General features: G+C 46.2%; 1 protein-coding gene across 1 annotated transcript; it reads right to left on the reverse strand.

Moving 5' to 3' along the window:
- Window positions 1–208: 208 nt before the first annotated feature.
- Window positions 209–17,330, reverse strand: LOC110283774 (acetyl-CoA acetyltransferase, cytosolic). Its single transcript, XM_021149257.3, has 9 exons — window positions 17,172–17,330; window positions 16,558–16,692; window positions 12,991–13,172; window positions 9,839–9,956; window positions 5,692–5,835; window positions 4,575–4,697; window positions 3,450–3,604; window positions 1,579–1,689; window positions 209–1,207 (listed from the first exon to the last, which is right to left on the reverse strand). The coding sequence occupies exons 1-9, from the start codon at window positions 17,224–17,226 to the stop codon at window positions 1,037–1,039; spliced, it is 1,194 nt and encodes a 397-aa protein (XP_021004916.1). The 5' UTR covers window positions 17,227–17,330; the 3' UTR covers window positions 209–1,036.
- Between the last annotated feature and the right edge of the window lie 2,261 nt (window positions 17,331–19,591).

The raw sequence follows: 19,591 nt of genomic DNA on the forward strand, positions 1-19,591 counted from the left end.
TATCTCTACTATAGTTTGCTTATGATTTCCATAGTACATGCAAACCTCCCAGCAGGTTCATCTGAGTAACATATGGCTTATTAGAGACGATCACAAATGAACATAATGTAAACTGTAGCTTTTCTGTTGAAGCTGGCTGCCCTCACCACATCCTCTGCTCTGGCTTTGTTTCTGTTGTCATGATCAAACTCACTGACAAGAAGCAATGTAAGGGAGGAAAGAGTTTATTTGACTTTCAGTTCCAGTTCCAGTCATCATTTTGGGGAAGTCAAGGTAGATATTTGAAGCAGGTAACATCCCATCCCGTCAAGCAGAGAAATAAATACATGGACGCTGCTTGCTACCCACTTTTCAACAACCCAGAGGCACACTTGTTGGCACTGCCAGTCTTCTGACTAGAACAGATGGAATACCTACCCCACCTCAGTCTGGAAGAGGTCACTGAATCCAACTTTCATTACAGGATTGGTCTTGATTTGATCAATGGGAAACTGCGAGACAAGCACGCAGGGGCGATTGAACCAACCATAGTTAAAGTGAAGAGCCTGAAGTTCGCAACAGAAGCCGAATCCCCATTTTTTGAATGGATCATTTTGGGGGCCCTGCATGACGGTGCATGCCTTTAATTCAAGTATTCAGGAGGCACAGAAAGGTGGATCTCCGGGAGTTCAAAGCCAACCTGATCTACAAAATGATTTTGAGGCTATATGGTGAGACCCTAACTCAAAAACAAACAAACAAAGAAAAAATAAAATCTAAAATCAATGATCAGAGAAAATTACACCCAGAAAGCAAAGACGATAAACACGGAAGTTATGAAAATGCTGTTCACTCTGGAGCCCTTGATGACTGATTGGATTTCCCTCTTATTTATAACAGTGTCAGGTGCAATGTCTCAGCCTTGGGTGTCTCACATTAAAGTACAGCAAGCTGTCCACCTGGGTTCCTGTCCTCAGTTTGGTCCTCTGGTTTCCCTTTCTGCTTAGTGTTGCACTGATTTAACAAGAACCGTCCAAGGTGGTGGCTGGCATGCAGCTCACCCTCTCTGGACACACATTGCGACTCCCATCCCACCCCCAATGCACAGGGCTGCAACACCACGGGTCCCACCCACTCTCTCCAGGGTGTGCAGCAAGGTCACTAGAATCCTGCAGCCAGATGCTCCCAGAGGGTGGCCCAAGGCAATGGCTCCTCCATCGATGTTGACCTATAGAGAAGAAGAGCCTAAGTCAGTCCTCTGTGGACACAGGCTCGTGCCTGTTTTATATATAAGTCTCCCCACAGTGTTATGCTAGCAAACCATCCTTTCAAACCCAGCTTTCACTGTAAAGCTTAGGAATAAATAGGCCTGTGTGACACCGGCTGTCTCTCTTGTTTCTAGACTGTCCCACTGAGTGTGATGTGAACTAACACACTCAGTTCTTTGCTGGGAAAAGCAACAAAAAACCCAACTGAAAATTAACTTGTATTTGTTTATCTCTAGCCAAGGACCTGGGAAATGACCCCATTTGTTATATTTCACAGCCTTAAATATGAACTGTGCAAATTCACTGGCAAACACAACTTCATGTTGGTTACCTTCTCGGGGTTTAATCCAAGTTCTTTAGCTATTGCCGCAGACACCGCTGCAAAGGCTTCATTGATTTCAAACAGGTCAACATCCTCCAGGGACCAGCCTGCCTTTGCAACCTACAGAAAAGATTAACTGAGGTCAAACTGTTCATTACTAACATAAAGATATAGATGAGTTGCTGGAGAGATGGTCAATAACACTTGCTGCTCTATCAGGAGGATCAAACCTCTGATCCCACCGCTCATGACGGGTCAGGGAGGATGGCTCCCCAGTGCCTGCAACTCCAGCTCTATGGTATCATATACTCTGTGTGTGCACACACACACAAACATAGACACCCACACAGACACACCAGACCAGGAGGTCATTCTTCAGTGACAGGGTCCTAAAGCAGATGACCAGGAGATAGGAAGATAAAGAAGATAGAAGCCGTGCCAGGATGTTCTGCACAAGCTATATCTTATACTGAGCAAGCTTATTAATAAGCACAGGACCTTATATACAGCTCTTGGGGAGAAATGGGATAATGAAGGCCGCAGGAAGCTAATCAATCAATGTTGTACAGGAAGAACACAGGGTCTCTTCAGGGTGCCACAGATGGTACACAAAATGGCCTTAGGGCTGATCATGTTGTCTCTTCAGGGGGAAACACCATGCTTCCAGGAACTGAAACCTTAACTTCTCCAGGCCCTGACCCTAGCTCTAGACTAGATCTTGCAAGTCTGTTCCTGGGCAAGGACATGAAACTAGATTTCCTTTATTCTGTCAACCCAGACTTTGAGAAGCCTTGGATTGGCCTGGCTCTCAACACAAACACACACACACAGACTTAGAGACCAATACATACACAGACATACACACACAAACACACATAGACATACAAACACACACAGACACAGAGACAGACAGGTAGATATGGACACATAGAGACATGCACACAGATGAGACACAGACACATACTAAAGGATAGATATAGTTTATTTTAAATGTTTATTTTGCAGATAGATGTTTTGCCTGAGCGTAGGTAAGCAAGTGCGTCCCACGCATGCCTGGTGCCTGTGGGTTTTAGAAGAGCACCTGAGATCCTCTAGGACTGCAGTTACAGATGCTTGTTATCTTTCACATGGGTGCTGGGACTTGAACCCATGTCCTCTAGAAGAACAGCCACTCTTAACCACTGAGCTATCTCTCTAGCCCTCATATATGTAGACTTTCTTTTTTGTTTGTTTGTTTGTTTGTTTGTTTGTTTGTTTGTTTTTCGAGACAGGGTTTCTCTGTGTAGCCCTGACTGTCCTGGAACTCACTCTGCAGACCAGGCTGGCCTCGAACTCAGAAATCTGCCTGCCTCTGCCTCCCAAGTGCTAGGATTAAAGGCATGATATGTAGAGTATTTTTATAAGATGAAATAATACCCAATGTATCCTCTGCCTCCATACAAACTCAAAGTCACAAATACATATACAAGTATGTCATCCAAATGTAAGGAAACAAACTCAATTCACTTTAGGTTTGCATACACAATGTTTGACACACAGCAAATCAAACCTGGTGGAAGTAACAAAGCCCAGCACATCTTTACACTTCAGAAGAAAGGGGCGTAGAGGGGCTTAGGAGGGCTTAGTACAGAGCTGCAGGTCAGCTGCCTTCAAGGTCAACAAAGCCAAGCTGAGGTCTGCAAAGATGAGACAGAAAGACGGCCAGGTGGGAACCTGTGGTCTTAGTAGCTGGGAGGAAGAGGCTAAAGGCCTAAGAGCTCCAGGTGTTCATCCAAGTATGAAGGCAGCTTGGGCTATTAGGAACACTGTCATAAACAAACAGACAGACAGACAGACAAACAGACAACAAAACAACTAAAAGACTACAGTGTAAGACTCACAGCTTGCTTTATGGCTGGAATTGGTCCTACTCCCATAACCGAAGGCTCCACACCGGCTTGTGACCAGGACACTATTCTTGCTAAAGGTTTCAGCATCCGACTCTCAGCTTCTGTCTTCTTCATAAGAACCACAGCAGCAGCACCATCGTTCATTCCTGAAAACACATGACCTGGTGTCTACAGCACTCCTTTCCTTCAGGTATGGACCCAGGGCCTGCTTCCCACCTGCAAGCATTAAGCTACTGACATCTTGCCAAAGGGTTCTGTTTGCTGTGATCCATCAGACTTTAGTGAACTTAGAAATGGTCTAGTCTGGAGCGTGATAGATACTGACCACACAATATATTACAAGAGTCCCCCAAAAGCAACAGAGAGGGAGAGAGGGAGAAGGATACTGAAGAAACAAGCCCAGGCCTCATTCACAGGTACTGAGATTTCCCAGAATTTGGAAAGTGTGAAGGCAAATATCCTCATTTTAGCTTTCATGGCCTGGAATTCCCGATGAGCCCAGGCTGCCCTCAACCTCACAGAGATCTTGTGCAATGCTGGAATTGAAGGAGAGCCTCACCATGCCTGGCCACTTCAGAGGCTTTTTTTTCCTTCCTTCTCTATGTAGCCCTGCAGTAAATTTCTAGACCGGGTTGGCTTCAAGTTCACGGAGAACTAGGATTAAAGGTGTACACCATCATCGCTTGGATTTCAGAATTTTAATTTAATTGTCTTATGTTTAAACTTGTATGTTTAGTCTAGATGTCAAGCAAGCAAATTACAGGGCTGCAGAGATGGCTCAGAGGTTAAGAGCACTGACTGCTCTTCGGAAGGTCCTGAGTTCAATTCCCAGCAACCACATGGTGGCTCACAACCATCTGTAATGGGATCCGATGCCCTCTTCTGGGGTGTCTGAGACAGCTACCGTGTACTCATATACATAAAATAAATAAATCTTTAAAAAAAGAAAGAAAGAAAGCAAATCACTACATTTAGTATACATAAGTAAATAGGGAAGCATGCAGAAACTATGAATGTCCCTTCCCTTAAACCCAGTCACGTTGTGTAGAAAGACGCACTCACTTGGTAGACCTCCTCAGAGTTGGTATTTCCCCCACTGCCCCTCAGAACTCAAACCTGATGCGTTCGCTGGAGTGACAGTTCCTGTCCCATCAGTAAGAAAGTAAGGTTTCAGCTTGCCCATGGCTTCAAGGTTACTCCCATGACGAGGAAATTCATCGATTTTCATTTCAGTAAGACCTGCAGAGAGCAAAGCCAGTTACTTGGAATGAGTACAGAGAAGGCAGAGTTCTGGGACTGGGGACTTCTCAGAAACAAGGAGTGACATTTGGAAGAAAGGTCTATGACCATTTACCCACTTCCATTCGAGCAGAAATTGCTAGAATTACTGCATGCTCTCCCATGAGAACTCTTCATGAGACACTCACCCTGTGTTTCAAATCCTCAGCCCTTCCTGAGGACACAGGTTTGGGTCATTGAATTCATTCATCTAGTTACAACTGAGTGGGTCAGAAGTGGAGCAATCCACCTTGTCTGAGCTGGGCACGAATGTCAGATTCTGCTTCAGATCACGGTGAATGTGTCCTTAAGGAACTCTAGAGACTGGTTAGCATTTCTTCAGCAGCTCATTAATACCTGTAACTCCAGCTCCTAGACTCCAAGGCCTTTAGACGGCCTCCAAGGGTATTCACACATATGTGTGCATATACACTCAGAGATAGATAGACAGAGATCCTAAAAGTGTCCCCTTTAGAATGTGAATTTAAGAGACATACAAGATCAACTAGGTGAACAGATGCCATTCCTGAAAGGTTTGGAAAGCTGTTTTCTTCTGACAACCACAAACTGATGCTCCATTTCTCATGAAACCCATGGGATACACACTGCAGCTGTGGACACTTTGAAGATGACAGTTTCCCATGTGACCGTATCCTGCTGTGGTGGCAGTATTTTCCAGACAAGGATGTTGCCAGAACCCGTAATCCCAGCACTCATCAGGAAGAAGCAGGAGGATCACCCAGCAGTCGGAGCCCAGCCTGGTCCACAGTGAGCACTAGGCCATCCAAGCTACACTGCAAGACCACGTCTCAGAACGCAACACATCACAACCTGCCCTCCCCCATTCAGATGTAGAATGCCTACACCTTTACAACCGGTAAAGACCAAAATCCACCAAGCCTCCCTATCATCCTCACAGGTGTCATCCGTGCCTAACTGTGGCCTCCACACTCACCTTTTCTGGAAGACACCAGCACTGGCACAATCTCCTTGTCAAAGTGGCCAGCTTTCTGCGCATGCTCCGCCCTGTTCTGCGACAGAACTGCAACCCTGTCCTGGGCCTCTCTGCTCACTTGCCATTTTTTGGCTACGTTTTCAGCTGAGAAGAAGAAAAGGCAAAAACAGCATATTCACGAGCTGGGCTTTGGTAGCTCAGGTTACTCACACTTACTACTCTTCCCTTCCCTGGTCTGTAAACTTCCAGACACCTGCGTCCAGATTCACCGCTGATACTTCCGCCTCTTTTACCTAACATCTCCTATGTGGACCTTCTCGGAAAAAGTCCAAGAACACAGACTGTCCACAGGATAAAGGTGCCAGCTGCCATGCACGGTGACTTGAGTTTGACCCTGGGATGAACATGGTGGAGGGAGAGAACTATAGCAAGTTTTCTCTCTCACTTCTTTTTTTTTTTATATCAGGAAATGTAACATTAGTATTAACTCCTGGGTTATCTTGAAACCTTACCTTTGGCTGTACTAAGAGTCAGGGGCAAAGCAGCTTGACAGACATGATGGCCCAGCTAGGCAGCAGGTTTGTGCACTGCAGGTCCCTTCCTGCTCAGGACCTGGTGCTCCTTATCAGCATCTTTCCATCTCCAGACATTAATGTTCCGTAAGCTTGATATTCTTTTTTAATTTTAAAAAGATTTATTATTCCTTTTACGTGTATATGTGTCTATATGAGCTCTTGTGTGCAGTTGTCTGTGGGGCCACAACAGGGCATCAGATGTCTGGAACTGAGCCCTGACACCACTGCTGGGAACTGACCTCTGGTCCTCTCCAAGTGCAGCAAGCTGTCTCTCTAACCCATGGCTTGATATTTGTGAAGAATGATAAGAAGGCCCTCCTTTCATCACATTGTCTAGGTTTCCTAACTGAATAATGGCTTCTTGGCATACATGATAATCTGTTATGCTTGGCGCCTCTGGAGATCAGGTTTCTACATATTTTTGTTTTGTTTTGTATGAAGCCCAAGAAACTGCACATGCTAAACAAATGTTCTAACACTAAACTATACCCCTAGCTTCAGGATATGTACGTGTGTGTATACATATATATATGTACATATATATTTATATATGTATATTTATATGTGTGTGTTAAATGTGTGTTTCAGGGGCCTGTGTGAGGGTGTCAGATCCTCTGAAGCTGGAGTCACAGACAGTTGTGAGCTGACATGTGGGTGCTGGGAGTTGAGCCCTGGTCCTCTGGAAGAGCAGCCAGTATTCTCCTAACCTCTGAGCCATCTCTGCAGGCCCAGGTCCTAAATATTTAATAATCATGTTGTTGATGTTCGTGCAGGTGGTCTGGATAACACTTAAGAAGCTGGCTAGTGGAGACTAGTGAGATGGCTCAGCGGTTAAGAGCACTGACTGCTCTTCCAAAGGTCCAGAGTTCAAATCTCAGCAACCACATGGTGGCTCACAACCATTCATAATGAGATCTGACGCCCTCTTCTGGTGTGTCTGAAGACAACTACGGTGTCCTTACATATAATAAATAAATAAGTTAAAAAGAAAAAAGAGAGAAAAGATATACTGTCTTATAATAAAAAGAAGAAGCTGGCTCTTTGCGAGTGGAGGTGCAGAGGTGGTACATCTCTGTTCCCAGCACTTTGGGGGCAGAGCAGGTAGATCTTTGTGAGTTTGAAGCTACTCTGGTCTGTGAATATAAAGTATGTTCTAGGACTGACAAAACTACACAGAGAAACTCTGTCTCAAAAAAACAAAAACAAAACAAAACAAAACAAATCAAGCAACCAAGCAAGCAACTGGCTAGCTGCTCGGGCAAGCAGGATCCATGGCGCCTTCTATCACCTCATGAAACAGAGACATCTTGAGTCCCTGTTTGTCACATCCCAAGCCCTCTCTCCTTATATTTGCACAAGTTGTCTCTTGTGCTTCTGCGTGTAGCCTTGTCCCTATTTCCTTATTCATATGACTCACACTTCCCGTAGAACCAAGGCCACTGCTGCCAGCTTTTCAACAATGTGCTTCACTTCTCAGTTTACTTAACTCATAGTCAAATGCTACTTCTGTTTAAGTCATACTTACATATGGTAAAGGTTTTGTTTTGGCTTCCAATTGCTTCAACTGTTAGCACAGGAAACAAGGACCTAGACACATGACTAATGGTTCCATTGTGTGTAACCAGAGAAGCATGAGTTTATCTGACAGAACCTCTCTGACAAGACAGCCTTTGATAAGGTGGGGGGCTCCATCGGGAAGAATCAAACATCCTTCTGCACCAAGGACTCACAACTGCAGAGTACTGACTGAGGAAAGCTGACTTAAGGAGGAGCACACTGGAGAGTGTACACACCACTTTCCGCTTGACCTGAGGTCTTCCTGAGCTGTGGCTCACACAACTGCTGAACTCCTAAGGGCGTGGTGCCCCCCTCAGCTCCCTGTACAGGATGAGCCTTTGGAAGTACCCCCTTCTTTCCTTTAGAAATTAATCTATTTACTTCGTTTCATTGCATGCATGTTTATGTACCATATGCCTGCTTAGTGAACTCAGATCAGAAGAGGGCACTGGGCCTGGTGAAATCACCTTGAGGGTGGTAGAACTCAGATCAGAAGAGGGCACTGGGCCTGGTGAAATCACCTTGAGGGTGGTAGAACTCAGATCAGAAGAGGGCACTGGGCCTGGTGAAATCACCTTGAGGGTGGTAGAACTCAGATCAGAAGAGGGCACTGGGCCTGGTGAAATCACCTTGTGGGTGGTAGAACTCAGATCAGAAGAGGGCACTGGGCCTGGTGAAATCACCTTGAGGGTGGTAGAACTCAGATCAGAAGAGGGCACTGGGCCTGGTGAAATCACCTTGAGGGTGGTAGAACTCAGATCAGAAGAGGGCACTGGGCCTGGTGAAATCACCTTGAGGGTGGTAGAACTCAGATCAGAAGAGGGCACTGGGCCTGGTGAAATCACCTTGTGGGTGGTAGGAACTGACTTGGGTCCTCTGCAAGAGCAACAAGTGCTTTTAAGTGTTGAGCCCTCTCTCCAGACCCTGAAGTACACACAATGGTGACCTTTTTAAGTTTTGTTTTGTTTTGCTTTTTGAGTTTCTATTTACAGACAGGTGTTCATTAGCAACATGTGGTATATCCCTAACAGGCCTAAAAACTCACTGAGTACCATAGACCAGGCTAATCTAAAACTTACAGATCTGTCTGTTACTGCATCTCAGGTGCTGGGAATAAAGGTGTGTACCATTGTGCCTGGCTAAATCCTTAAAAAAAAAAGTTTTTACTTATTTTTCTTTATTTATGTGTATGCTATGTGTATAAGGCTGAGTTAGCTCATGTGCACCCTAGGTATGTAGTGCTTATCCAGGCCAGAGGGCATAGGACTGTCTGGAAATGGAGCTGCAGACAGTTCTAAGCCACTTGATGTGGGTCCTGGGAACCACACCCAGATCCTTTGCAAGAACAAGAAGTGCTCCTGACTGCTGAACCATCATCTCTTCAGCTGATATTGGTCATCTTTGCACTGGTAGTTCAGGTGTTCATTAGCAACACAGATCTTTCAGGAAGTCACTTGCTGCCCCTTCGGCTTCAAAAGTTCATTTTCTGTTATAATCTCACCTTTTTTGCTCTTATGACTTTAAAATCTGGTGAAAATCTGTCATTCTTCTTGCCTTTTTCAGATTTCTTACCTCGTCTTGTGACTATTTTATATTGGCATCTACCCTCTGCCAGTAAAATGTGGGTGGTATTTTTAATAGGCACTGTAGGGAACTTTAAAGATAGAAATGAGTGAGCTACATACATCTGGAAGGCATGAACTCTTCTTGCCTGTGTACATGGTCCAGCCACCAACGTCATATGCATACCAATGACACAATTACAGCTAGCTTTCTGCATCTGGTCAAAACTAAAGTACAGGCCATCTAGGGAAGTTCCAGGAAGCTTCCAACACTGCACATATCCTATGATTCTCTGGGTACTACGGTATGTCTCAGCTTCCTGACCATATAGATGGTCGACAATGTACGGAGGTGAGACACCACCAGACCCAGAGTCTATGCAAATGAGCCTCACTGTCCCATACTCTCATCAGTCTTTTTAAATCTAGTGTTTGCAGCCATATTGACCTTACCTGTGATGCCCATGTGGTAGTTGTGAAAGGCATCTGTAAGACCATCACAGAGTATGCTGTCAGTCAGTGGCACCTCACCCATCCTGACTCCTGTTCTCAGATGAGTCAAGTGAGGAGCCTGGACACAGGAAGGAAGAACAGATTTAGGATGGTTGTCACTGTCTCTCAGGATCCCACTCAGAGTCAGGAGGCTTGGCTTGTACTTCCTCCTTCTTCATTACTCTATCACCTGCCCATTTTTGTTTCTTGATCAAACCTGTCCACCTGTGTCTTAATTCTTATGATTCTATTATTTCCTTCCAGATAGATAATTATTACCTAAGGAGATAGCATAGAAACCTAACTCCTGTACTACTTTCAAAAGATGTTTTGTGTGTGTGTGTGTGATGGCAGGGGTTGGGGTTAGCGGTGGTGGTGGTGGGGGCTGAATGAGATTTTGTGTACCATGTGAGTGTGTGCCCAAAGAGAACAGAGGGTATTGGATGCCTTGGAGCTGGGTAATAGGCAGGTGGTACACACAGGACATGGATGGTAGGACCTGAACTTGGCTCCTCTGCAAGAATGGCACAGGCTCTTCACACACTGACCTGTTTCTCCAGCACATCTAGTATCTGTTTTAGTCGGAGACAGTGAGAATATTCAGGCTGTAAAATGCACTGAGAGGAGGGTTTCTGAGTAGAAGATATTTTAACATTCAGCGATTCAAAGGCAGCCAGAATGTAATGGAAAGCTTAGTGGACAAAGAGTCAACAGAGGTATTAATGAAAATAATGATGTCTATGAATAAAATGATATAGTTAAATAGTTTTTTTTTTTTCCCCCCGAAACAGGGTTTCTCTGTATCACCCTGGCTATCCTAGAACTCACTTTGTAGACCAGGCTGGCCTGGAACTCAGAGATCTGCCTGCCTCTGCCTCCCAAGTGCTGGGATTAAAGGCATGCGCCACCACTGCCCAGCTTAATAGTTTTTTATGTTTCTTATTTTTAAGAAGTAAAGAAACAAAAACTGTGCATTTAAGTGGTGGCTCTAGTCATCAGTATTCCCACCTTTAAGTTGGGAATAACAGCACTGACTCCATATTGGCTCTTGTGACCACGCACAACAGTCCTGGGTGCTGGTATGCAGCTTAGTACATCTAACCAGAGGGACTCGGCTCACTCTGTGACCTCCAGCCTGCCTCCTCCTGAGCTCTGCAGAAGTTGAGCTCACTAGGTTTCTGACCAGTGGGTTCCAAGGTCAGACCTCCAGCATAGGAGGAAGATGCTATTCCGCTGCAGCGCCAGCGAGACAGGGGGAGAAGGAAGCCTCCTGGAGAGGGGCAGCTCTCCATGATCCTCAGCTACATTCTTTCTTTCAGTTTCTGAGACAAGGACTTGTATGTGACCCAAGCTGTCTTGAGCTTCAGGGCTCATGTGCTTCTCAGCCTCAGGTCCTGAACAGTTGGGCCTGCATGCTTCACCACAGGTGTCTTTCACGTGTTCTACCTACCCTCTAGGAGATCAGAAGTCTGACCCCTGGGGTCTGTCCTGACCAAGAACCACGACAAGAAGGTTAACTGGCAATGTGTGACTTGACTCTTCTTCACAGTGGGAAAGCAAGTCCAAACTGACTCAGCCTGATTCCTGTCTCCCCCTGGTCTGGGATCAGAAGTGGAGATCTGTAATGCTGAGGCCCCTCTGCTTTGTATGCAGATCATGGTGTGGGTTATTCGAATGGACTGTTCTGACCTTTGGTTCCAGGTTAAAATTAGAAGAACACTTTCTAGGGATGAGCTGTACCTAGGAACAGAACATTCCTGTTTCCCAGATCTTACCTAATTTGTTTGAGTTCAGTTGCCCTAATAATTTTAAGCTGTGGGCCTTTAAGCAGCACCTCTCTAGAAGTTCAATAACAGAATGAACTAGGGACTTCCAAACAGCAGAGCTCATGTCCCATTGTCTCTCCACAAAACAAAGCCAGCCATGCATGTGGAGCCATGCATGTGGAATTCCAGGGTAGTCCAAGATACAAAGGACCCTGCTTAAACTAGGGGCATAGGTGACACCCACCTTTGATCATAGCACTGCAGAGACAGGCAGATCTCTGAGTTTAAAAGGGAGTTCCAGGACAGCCAAAGCTCTACAGAAAAACCTTGCCTCGAACACCAAACAGACACACACACACACACACACACACACACACACAGGGAAAAGAAATGTAAGCAGGTAGTGCTGGTGAGATGGGTCAGTACACACAGGCACTTGCCCCCAGCCTGATGACCTGAGTTCAATCCCCATCTGGTGAGATGGAGAGAGTCTTCTCCAGGATGTCATTCTCTGACCTCCATAAGTATGGGTGCATGTGCAGTCCCCCAGTAAAAGGGGTAATAAATGTTGTGCCCTACCACACCCCACCTGTAATTTTTTTTTTTTAAGAAGTGGAGAATTAGTGTAGTGCATGATGGGAAACAACTCACCACGGGAAGAGATAACATGACAGCATCTCAAGTGGAAAATCTGGGAACCTCACCAGGATAGTCATGACCTTCATTGCATCATCGAATTTTCATTTGTTGATAATGAGTAGAGAGCTGGATTATAAACCTGGAGGACTCAGGGTCTTAATGACCTTGGTGTCAACTTCCTAAGAATGACACCCTCAGAAGTTATTGCCTGTGTATTATCTTTTCCCTTTCTTGTGTTCTCAAAATGAATGTGCTGTACCTGGCATGCTTATTAACTCTCTGGGTACAACGAAAAGGAGCTTCTCAAAATTTTAAGATTTTTAAGGAAGACAACTTAAAAAGTTTAGATGAGTTGGAAAATATCCAAAGATATTCTTAGCACTCTAGATGCAGAGCAGGAGAGGCAAGCATTTAAGGCTAGCCTAGGCTACATAGCAAGTCTTGGGCTAACCTCAGCTACATGATAAGCAGGAATAGCAACCAAATGATCTTGTGGGTTCATTTCAGAAAGCACTGTATGCTGCTAGAACAACAGCTTAGAGAAATTACATTCTCCTCCAGCTGCCTGGCTGATAGACGGTTCTTCACATGGGATTTCTTATCCAACCTGAAGAGCTGTGGGCATTCAGTCAGGGGTCAGGCTGAGTCATTTTCTGTGGGTTCCTCAGCAGGACCTGCCCTCTAGGTGAGCAGCACCTCTGCACTTACCTTGCTCATATTCTCCATGCCTCCAGCTACCACAATGGTGGAGTCGCCCATGGCTATGGACTGGGCTGCAAGACACACGGCTTTTAGGCCCGAGCCACAGATCATCTGGCAGCTCCATGCTGGAACCGAATAGGGGATCCCTGCACCCACACTGGCTTGTCGAGTAGGATTCTGCCCACAACCTGGAACAAGGAACACAGAAGCCTCAAAGTCTGTGGTTCTCAAACTGTGGGTTGAGACCTCTTTGGGGGCTGCACCTCAGATATTTACATTACAATTCATAACGGTAGGGACATTCAGGTATGAAGCAGCAACGCCCTACTTTTATGGCTGTGGTGATCACCTCATGAGGAACTGTATGAAAGGAACTGCTGCCCGTGAAGAGAAAGGTTTTTAAGACAGCAGGTTCAAGTGTGGGCTCAGTGCCAGGAGACAGCCTGCCGCTTTGGCAGTGCCTTCAGGCCAGCTAAGTTCCCACAGCAGCAGAGAAGCCTGTCCTCCTCTCTGCCTGTCACTCTAGCCCTGGGACAGATGCCACCTTGTGCAATTGTTAGGTGTTTCAAAGAGAAGCCTCCTCCTCCACAGCGTTCCTGATACGGTAACACAGCATGGTAAGATCTTCGTCTCTAGAGAAGTTGACTTGTCCTCCTGTTAGAGGAGAAACGTAACTAAGAGCAAAGGTACCAGCCAGCTAGTTCCAGCCCTCTAACACAGGCAGAACTCAGGCATGCAGTGCACTGTGCTCTGATGCTCAGGGTCTAAGGTAACTAGGAAGGAAAGAGGGTTACCTTTAGGAGGAAATCTGTGCACAAAAGCTGTGCACTATGCTGGTGCGGTCGCTCACACTGTAATCCCAGCATTTTGTAAACGGAAGTAGAAGGATCTCAGTAAGTTTGAGGTTAGTTTGGGCTACATATTAAGTTTGAGAAAAGCATGAGCCAAACGGCCAGTTCAAAGGCATTCTGAATTACATTATGAGTGAATTTCCAGCCAGCCTGCACTGCATAGTAAGGCCTTTTCTCAGAAAGTAAAAAATTAAGTTAAATATACTTAACAAAATTAGAGCCAACAATTCACCTAAGATTTCCTTCAGATGCCAACACAAACAAACAAACAAAAATTCCACTTCCTTAAAAATAGCAGAAAAATAATTGAGTCAAAAATTCTGAAATGCTATTAATCACACTGTAATAATGACAAAGAGTGGTTTTCTCCTTTGCAAGTTCCAGGTACACACACATCTACATATCCTTTCCTTAGTATGCCTGTTAGAGAAGTACTAATGGGACACTGTCAAAACTTAGCAACTATATTAATTAGTGCCATTAATCTGAAGTTGGTTTAGAAGTGAAAAGCACATAAAATGATTCATCTCCTTAATGCTTTGCCCTAACGAGGAAGCAGCAGGAGGATCCGAGTTAAGACAGGCCAGGGCATCAGACAATGTTCTGTCTGAGAGTAGTGGCTCCTGACTGTAATCCAGTGATTCAGGAGTTAAAGGTAACGGGTTTGCTTCAAGGATCGCATATGTTGAAAGGTAGCCTCTCAATGTCTCAGAAATTAAAAAGTAAAAAAATTCAAAATTTCAAAATTAAACTAATAAGATACCTTTCATTAGAGAGATTGCTATGCCGGGCGGTGGTGGCGCACACCTTTGATCCCAGCACTCGGGAGGCAGAGGCAGGCGGATTTCCGAGTTCGAGGCCAGCCTGGGCTCCAGAGTGCTGAGGTTGCATTTATAGATCACCAAGTGAGGCAATGGAAAAGGTCTGAGTGCTGAGATGCTACTACATGACCACCACTGTCCAGCAGTGGGCTGCAAATGATGACCAGGATTTAATTCCTACTCAGAATTGGGTTCCAGCCACATAAACATCCTTACAGGGATGAAGATGAAGATCATAGATATATTTTTTCTTTTTTTTCTTTTCCTCCCAAGACAGGGTTCTCACGCAGCTCTGGCCGTCCAGGAAACTTGCTCGGTAGACCAGGCTGGCCTTGAATTCACTAAGATCCACTTGCCTCTACCTCCTGGGTGCTGGGAATAAAGGTGTGCACTACCACAGTCTGGTGATATATTTACTTGTATGAAAGTTTTTCGTGAATGTATGTATATATGTATGTTTGAGGGTGCCTGGTAGTTATGGAGGCTAGAAGAGGGTGCTGGATTCTGGATTCCTGGAAGAGTGAAGAAGGCTCTAAGAATCCAAGAGGGTGCCAGGAAACAAATTTGGGCGCTTTCTAAGAACAGTAAGTGTTCCTAACAGCTGAGCAATCTCTCCCCTCTAAAGGATGATGATACTTCTCAGAGACACTTGGCTTCTTTGCTCTTTCAGACGACCAAACAATGAACTCCTCAAAGACTGGACTCTCACGCTGGGAGAAGGAACAAGTTGAAGCCTGGTACAAGGCAAAGGAGATCTTTCCTTCCAGGGAAAAAGATTCCACACACTCTGAGGACTTGCCAGACCACCCTGCTAGAGAGACCCAGACAATGGGTCAATGCAGGGGGTGGGGCCATAACATGACCTGACTGTTTAGATGTGCGAATCTCCAGCTGTCTATTTAAAGTTTAATCTCACTTCTGGAGCATGAAGATGGACCTGAGGGGGTCCCTGGATCTCCTCCCAATTTAACCAAATTAAATAAAGCTCCCTTTTTACTCTCCATTTTGCTGTTCCACCTAGAATATGAAGGACAACTAGCCGAACCTGGTTTCTTGAGATAATGATTGTGACACCAAGTTCTCTAACAATGATCCTTTATATAGATACAGATGTTGCAAAATCTAGAAAGTGGGGATCTGATATCAAAACAATTCTAGCCCCAAATGTTTCAAAAAACAATATTCAACAGGCACACATACAAATGGTCTCAGACAGAGTAAGAGCAGAACTCGGTGTTGAATATTAACAATTTTCTCTACAGTTGATTCAAATGTGTGCTGAGGGAGCACAGGGCAGGGCAGGAGGGTGAACTCATGACCACATGCATGCTAACCACACACTTCACCACTGAGCTATACACCCAGGCCCCAAACCAATCATCAAGATCAGTAGTCACTGGTCTCCAAGCCCAGCAGCAGGAATCGGAGGTGTGATGAAGCCTTCTTAGACTCTCCTGCCTTCCTCCGGACAGTCCCCTGGAGTGAGGAACAGCCTATCTCCTGACAAAGTGGACAAGGGTAGAGCTGCTCTGCTGCAGCCCCACTCGCAGCTGTGGCACAGTGCCAGGCCCACACACTTTTATTGACTGTGTGACATTTTAGGGGTGTGTGGAGGACTGTGAATACTTTGCTGTGCTTCTAACAATGCAAAGGCGATACAGACCCCGTGGTCTAAGATCACTCAGGGAAAAAGGCTTGTAAAGAAGCTGTGACTTCAGCCAGAGGAAGGAGCAGGGACAGAAAGAATCCTAGCAGAGAGAACTCCAAGCAAAGCAATGTGTGGTGGTGGTGGTGGTGGTGGTGGTGGTGGTGGTGGTGTGTGTGTGTTGGAGCGCGTGCGCACACATAAAGAAATGCTGTTTCTAGTGAACCAGATCTGTTCTGGGCTACTGAGGAGTTACCTGCCGTCAAGACATGTCCAAATATGACCTCGGACACCTCTTCTGGAGCCACCTTGGCCCTTTGTAGGACTTCTTTGATGACAGTTGTCCCCATTTCGTGGACAGGCACGGTGGACAGGGCACCATTGAAGGAGCCTACAATGAAATGGGGAAGAGGGAAGGAATCTGAACCAAGAGCTCAGTGAGGACCACCGAGCGGGAGACGGGGTCACATGCATTCCAAATAAAAACGGCTGCAGCCGAGGCGGGCAAAGACGATGGTGACTTCCAGAACAATGCCAACGCCAAGGCCTGCCTGGAGGACCAGCTCAGACCACCAGCTCTCGGCCCCCCGACACCACAGCGTGATCAATGGTGCACCGCCGAACAGACCAATCAGCGATCAGGACAGAGAGCGCGTCCCAACGTTATCCAATAGGTGAGCCTGGCAGAGCGGTGGCTCTACTGCGAGGAGCCAATCGCAACACGAGGGGCGGGGCCGCGGGCGAGGCGCGGGGCACCGCGAGCTGTGGAGTCTGTGGCCGGCCGCCCCCTCCCCGTCACGAGAGCCCGAGTCTCCGCGATCAGGTCGGGAAGGAGGGTCACAGGCTGAAGTGACCTGGCGGGACACTCACCTATAGCGGTGCGCGCCGCTGAGACGATGACCACGGGGTCTGAGCCGGCATTCATCTTGTCGCTCCGGTCTCTGCTAGCTCTGAGCCTCGTCCTGTCTGCGACTGAGGTAAAACTTCCTCCAGCCTGACAGGCCCTGCTGGGGGGGCGGGGCTACGGCCTCCACGCCACGCCTCCTCACGCCTGCGCAGGAAGCTGGTAGGGCTAAGTCCCAGAATTGAGTAAGATGGAGACTTTAGTTTGATATGGGGTGGGTGGTGTCTACCCAACCTAGGTGTGTCGGGTTAGGGTGGGGTTTGGAGGATCCAGGGATGTTGGGTTGGAGGTAGACAGCCTAGGGGTGTCGGAGAGCGATGCAGTGTGCAGACGGACGGTCTAGGGGTCATAGGTGGAGTCGGGTCCAAGGGTAAGGCTTTTCTCCAGGTGACACTCTGGAACCTAGCCTAACCTTTTCTACATAGGCATCTCCCGTCTCTTCTGAAGGTTCTTCTCAGCGCTGACAGCTTCCGAGTGGGTAGCCTCCTTACTAACAGAGATCCTTAGGGCAGTGGATCTCTACTGTCCAATCCTCTCGGACTTATTATTCAGCCAAAGACAGAATCTGCCAGACTCTACTTACCTCTCTCCCTTGTGTCATTCTCATGCCTTTTGCAGGCTCCCTCTTGCCACCCCCCAGTCCCAGCCCTAGCACTATCACAGGTCACCTTCGGTGTCCCCAGTGTTTTGAAAGGAGAGTCATCCGGGTTTGCTTCTGCAGCTTGCTGGTCTACAGAGAATGCCATCTGTTTAGGAAAGCAGAATCCTGTGGTGGAAGGAAAGGCTTTCTAGGCAAGTCTTGCCGTCAGTGGGGACAGTGGACAGTGAAGTAAGAGAACTGCGCCACAGGTTGTGAGAAAGGAAAACAAACAAACCTAACAACAACAACAACCTGTTAAGCTGGGATATCGTCCTGAAATGTAAAGCAACCTGAAAAAATTAGTATTTTGAGAGAGGTGGATGGATCAAAGTAGGTTCTAGAGATGAGGCTAAATTCTGGATTATGTTCCCTGTTTCCTCAAGGGTCCAAGAAATGCAAGGAACTTCCCATGGTTTCCTCCCCCTCTTACTCCTCCTCCTTATTTATTTATTTATTTTTTTGTTTTGTTTTGTTTTTCGAGACAGGGTTTCTCAGTATAGCCCTGACTGTCCTGGAACTCACTCTGTAGACCAGGCTGGCCTCGAACTCAGAAATCCGCCTGCCTCTGCCTCCCGAGTGCTGGGATTAAAGGCGTGCGCCACCACGCCTGGCTTAATAATTTATTTTTATGTGTCTTTGCTCGCATGCATGTATGCGTCCTTGCATGTGAGCCTAGTGTCTGCAGAGGCAAGCAGAGGATGCTGGATCCCCTGGAAGTGGAATTGCAGACAGTTGTGGGCTATCATATGGTGCTAGGTACGTGCTCTCTGCAGGAGCAGAAGTGCTTATCACCACTGTGTCACCTCCCTAGCCCTCTGTTTTTCTACTACTCTGGCCACTCTTCAGTTCCCTTTGTGGCCTTACTCTGACAGCCCCTCACCCAACATGCCACAGCATGTTCACCCCATCCCTTCAGTTACCCCCATTATGCTGACAACTCTGGAATCCTTCTTTCTAATTTTGTTGCCTGTGAGCAGACTGGCTCTCTCAATTTAAACTTTCTATAAAAAACAACTTATGACATCTAACCCAAACTTGTGTTTACCTCTTCCGCTTATTTCTTTTGACTAAAGAAAGTCTCAGTGAGTGGTGTGAGGCTCCGTTAGCTAAGGTAGAAATCTCTGGACCTCCGCTTAGGCTTCACTTCCTCCAGGAAGCCTTCTTAAATCCTGCCTTGGCTCTTATTCCTAATCTTATCTTTGTTAACCATATAATTCTTAGTTTCCAGTTTTCTTTTCTTTTTTCTTTTTGTTTTTTGAGACAGGGTTTCTCTGTGTAGCCCTGGCTGTCCTGGAACTCACTCTATAGACCAGGCTGGCCTCGAACTCAGAAATCCACCTGCCTCTGCCTCCCAAGTGCTGGGATTAAAGGCATGCGCTACCACTGCCCAGTTCCAGTTTTCTTTATTATGCTATACAAAACTTGGTCCCTTCTCAGATTGTTTTATTATATATGCCTAGCACATTTTAGGTACCAAAACTAATGAGCAATAATATATTCCAGATGTTCTGTGCATATAGATAAATGGATATGAGCCAGGGGTGGTGACACAGGCCTAGAAGCTGAGCATTTCAAAAACTGACGAAGGAGGATGAAGAGCCCGAGGGTAGATGGGCTGCAGGAGTCTTGTTTTTTTTTGTTGTTGTTGTTGTTTTTTTTGTTTTTTTTTAAGATTTTATTTATTATATGTAAGTACACTTTAGCTGTCTTCAGACACTCCAGAAGAGGGTGCCAGATCTCATTTAG

This window comes from Mus caroli, unplaced genomic scaffold (assembly GCF_978045245.1).
Source record: "Mus caroli unplaced genomic scaffold, Mus_caroli_1 scaffold_18, whole genome shotgun sequence".
In the NCBI taxonomy this organism is placed as follows: Eukaryota; Metazoa; Chordata; class Mammalia; order Rodentia; family Muridae; genus Mus; species Mus caroli.

Excerpts from the sequence above, each read along its gene's own strand:
- LOC110283774 (XM_021149257.3), bottom strand. The coding sequence starts at position 17,226 with ATGAATGCCGGCTCAGACCCCGTGGTCATCGTCTCAGCGGCGCGCACC. Across the intron at positions 5,836-9,838 it reads CTACCACATGGGCATCACAG|CTGAAAACGTAGCCAAAAAA; the intron begins GTAAGGTCAATA and ends TCTTCTTCTCAG. Across the intron at positions 1,690-3,449 it reads TTCCAGCCATAAAGCAAGCT|GTTGCAAAGGCAGGCTGGTC; the intron begins GTGAGTCTTACA and ends TCTTTTCTGTAG.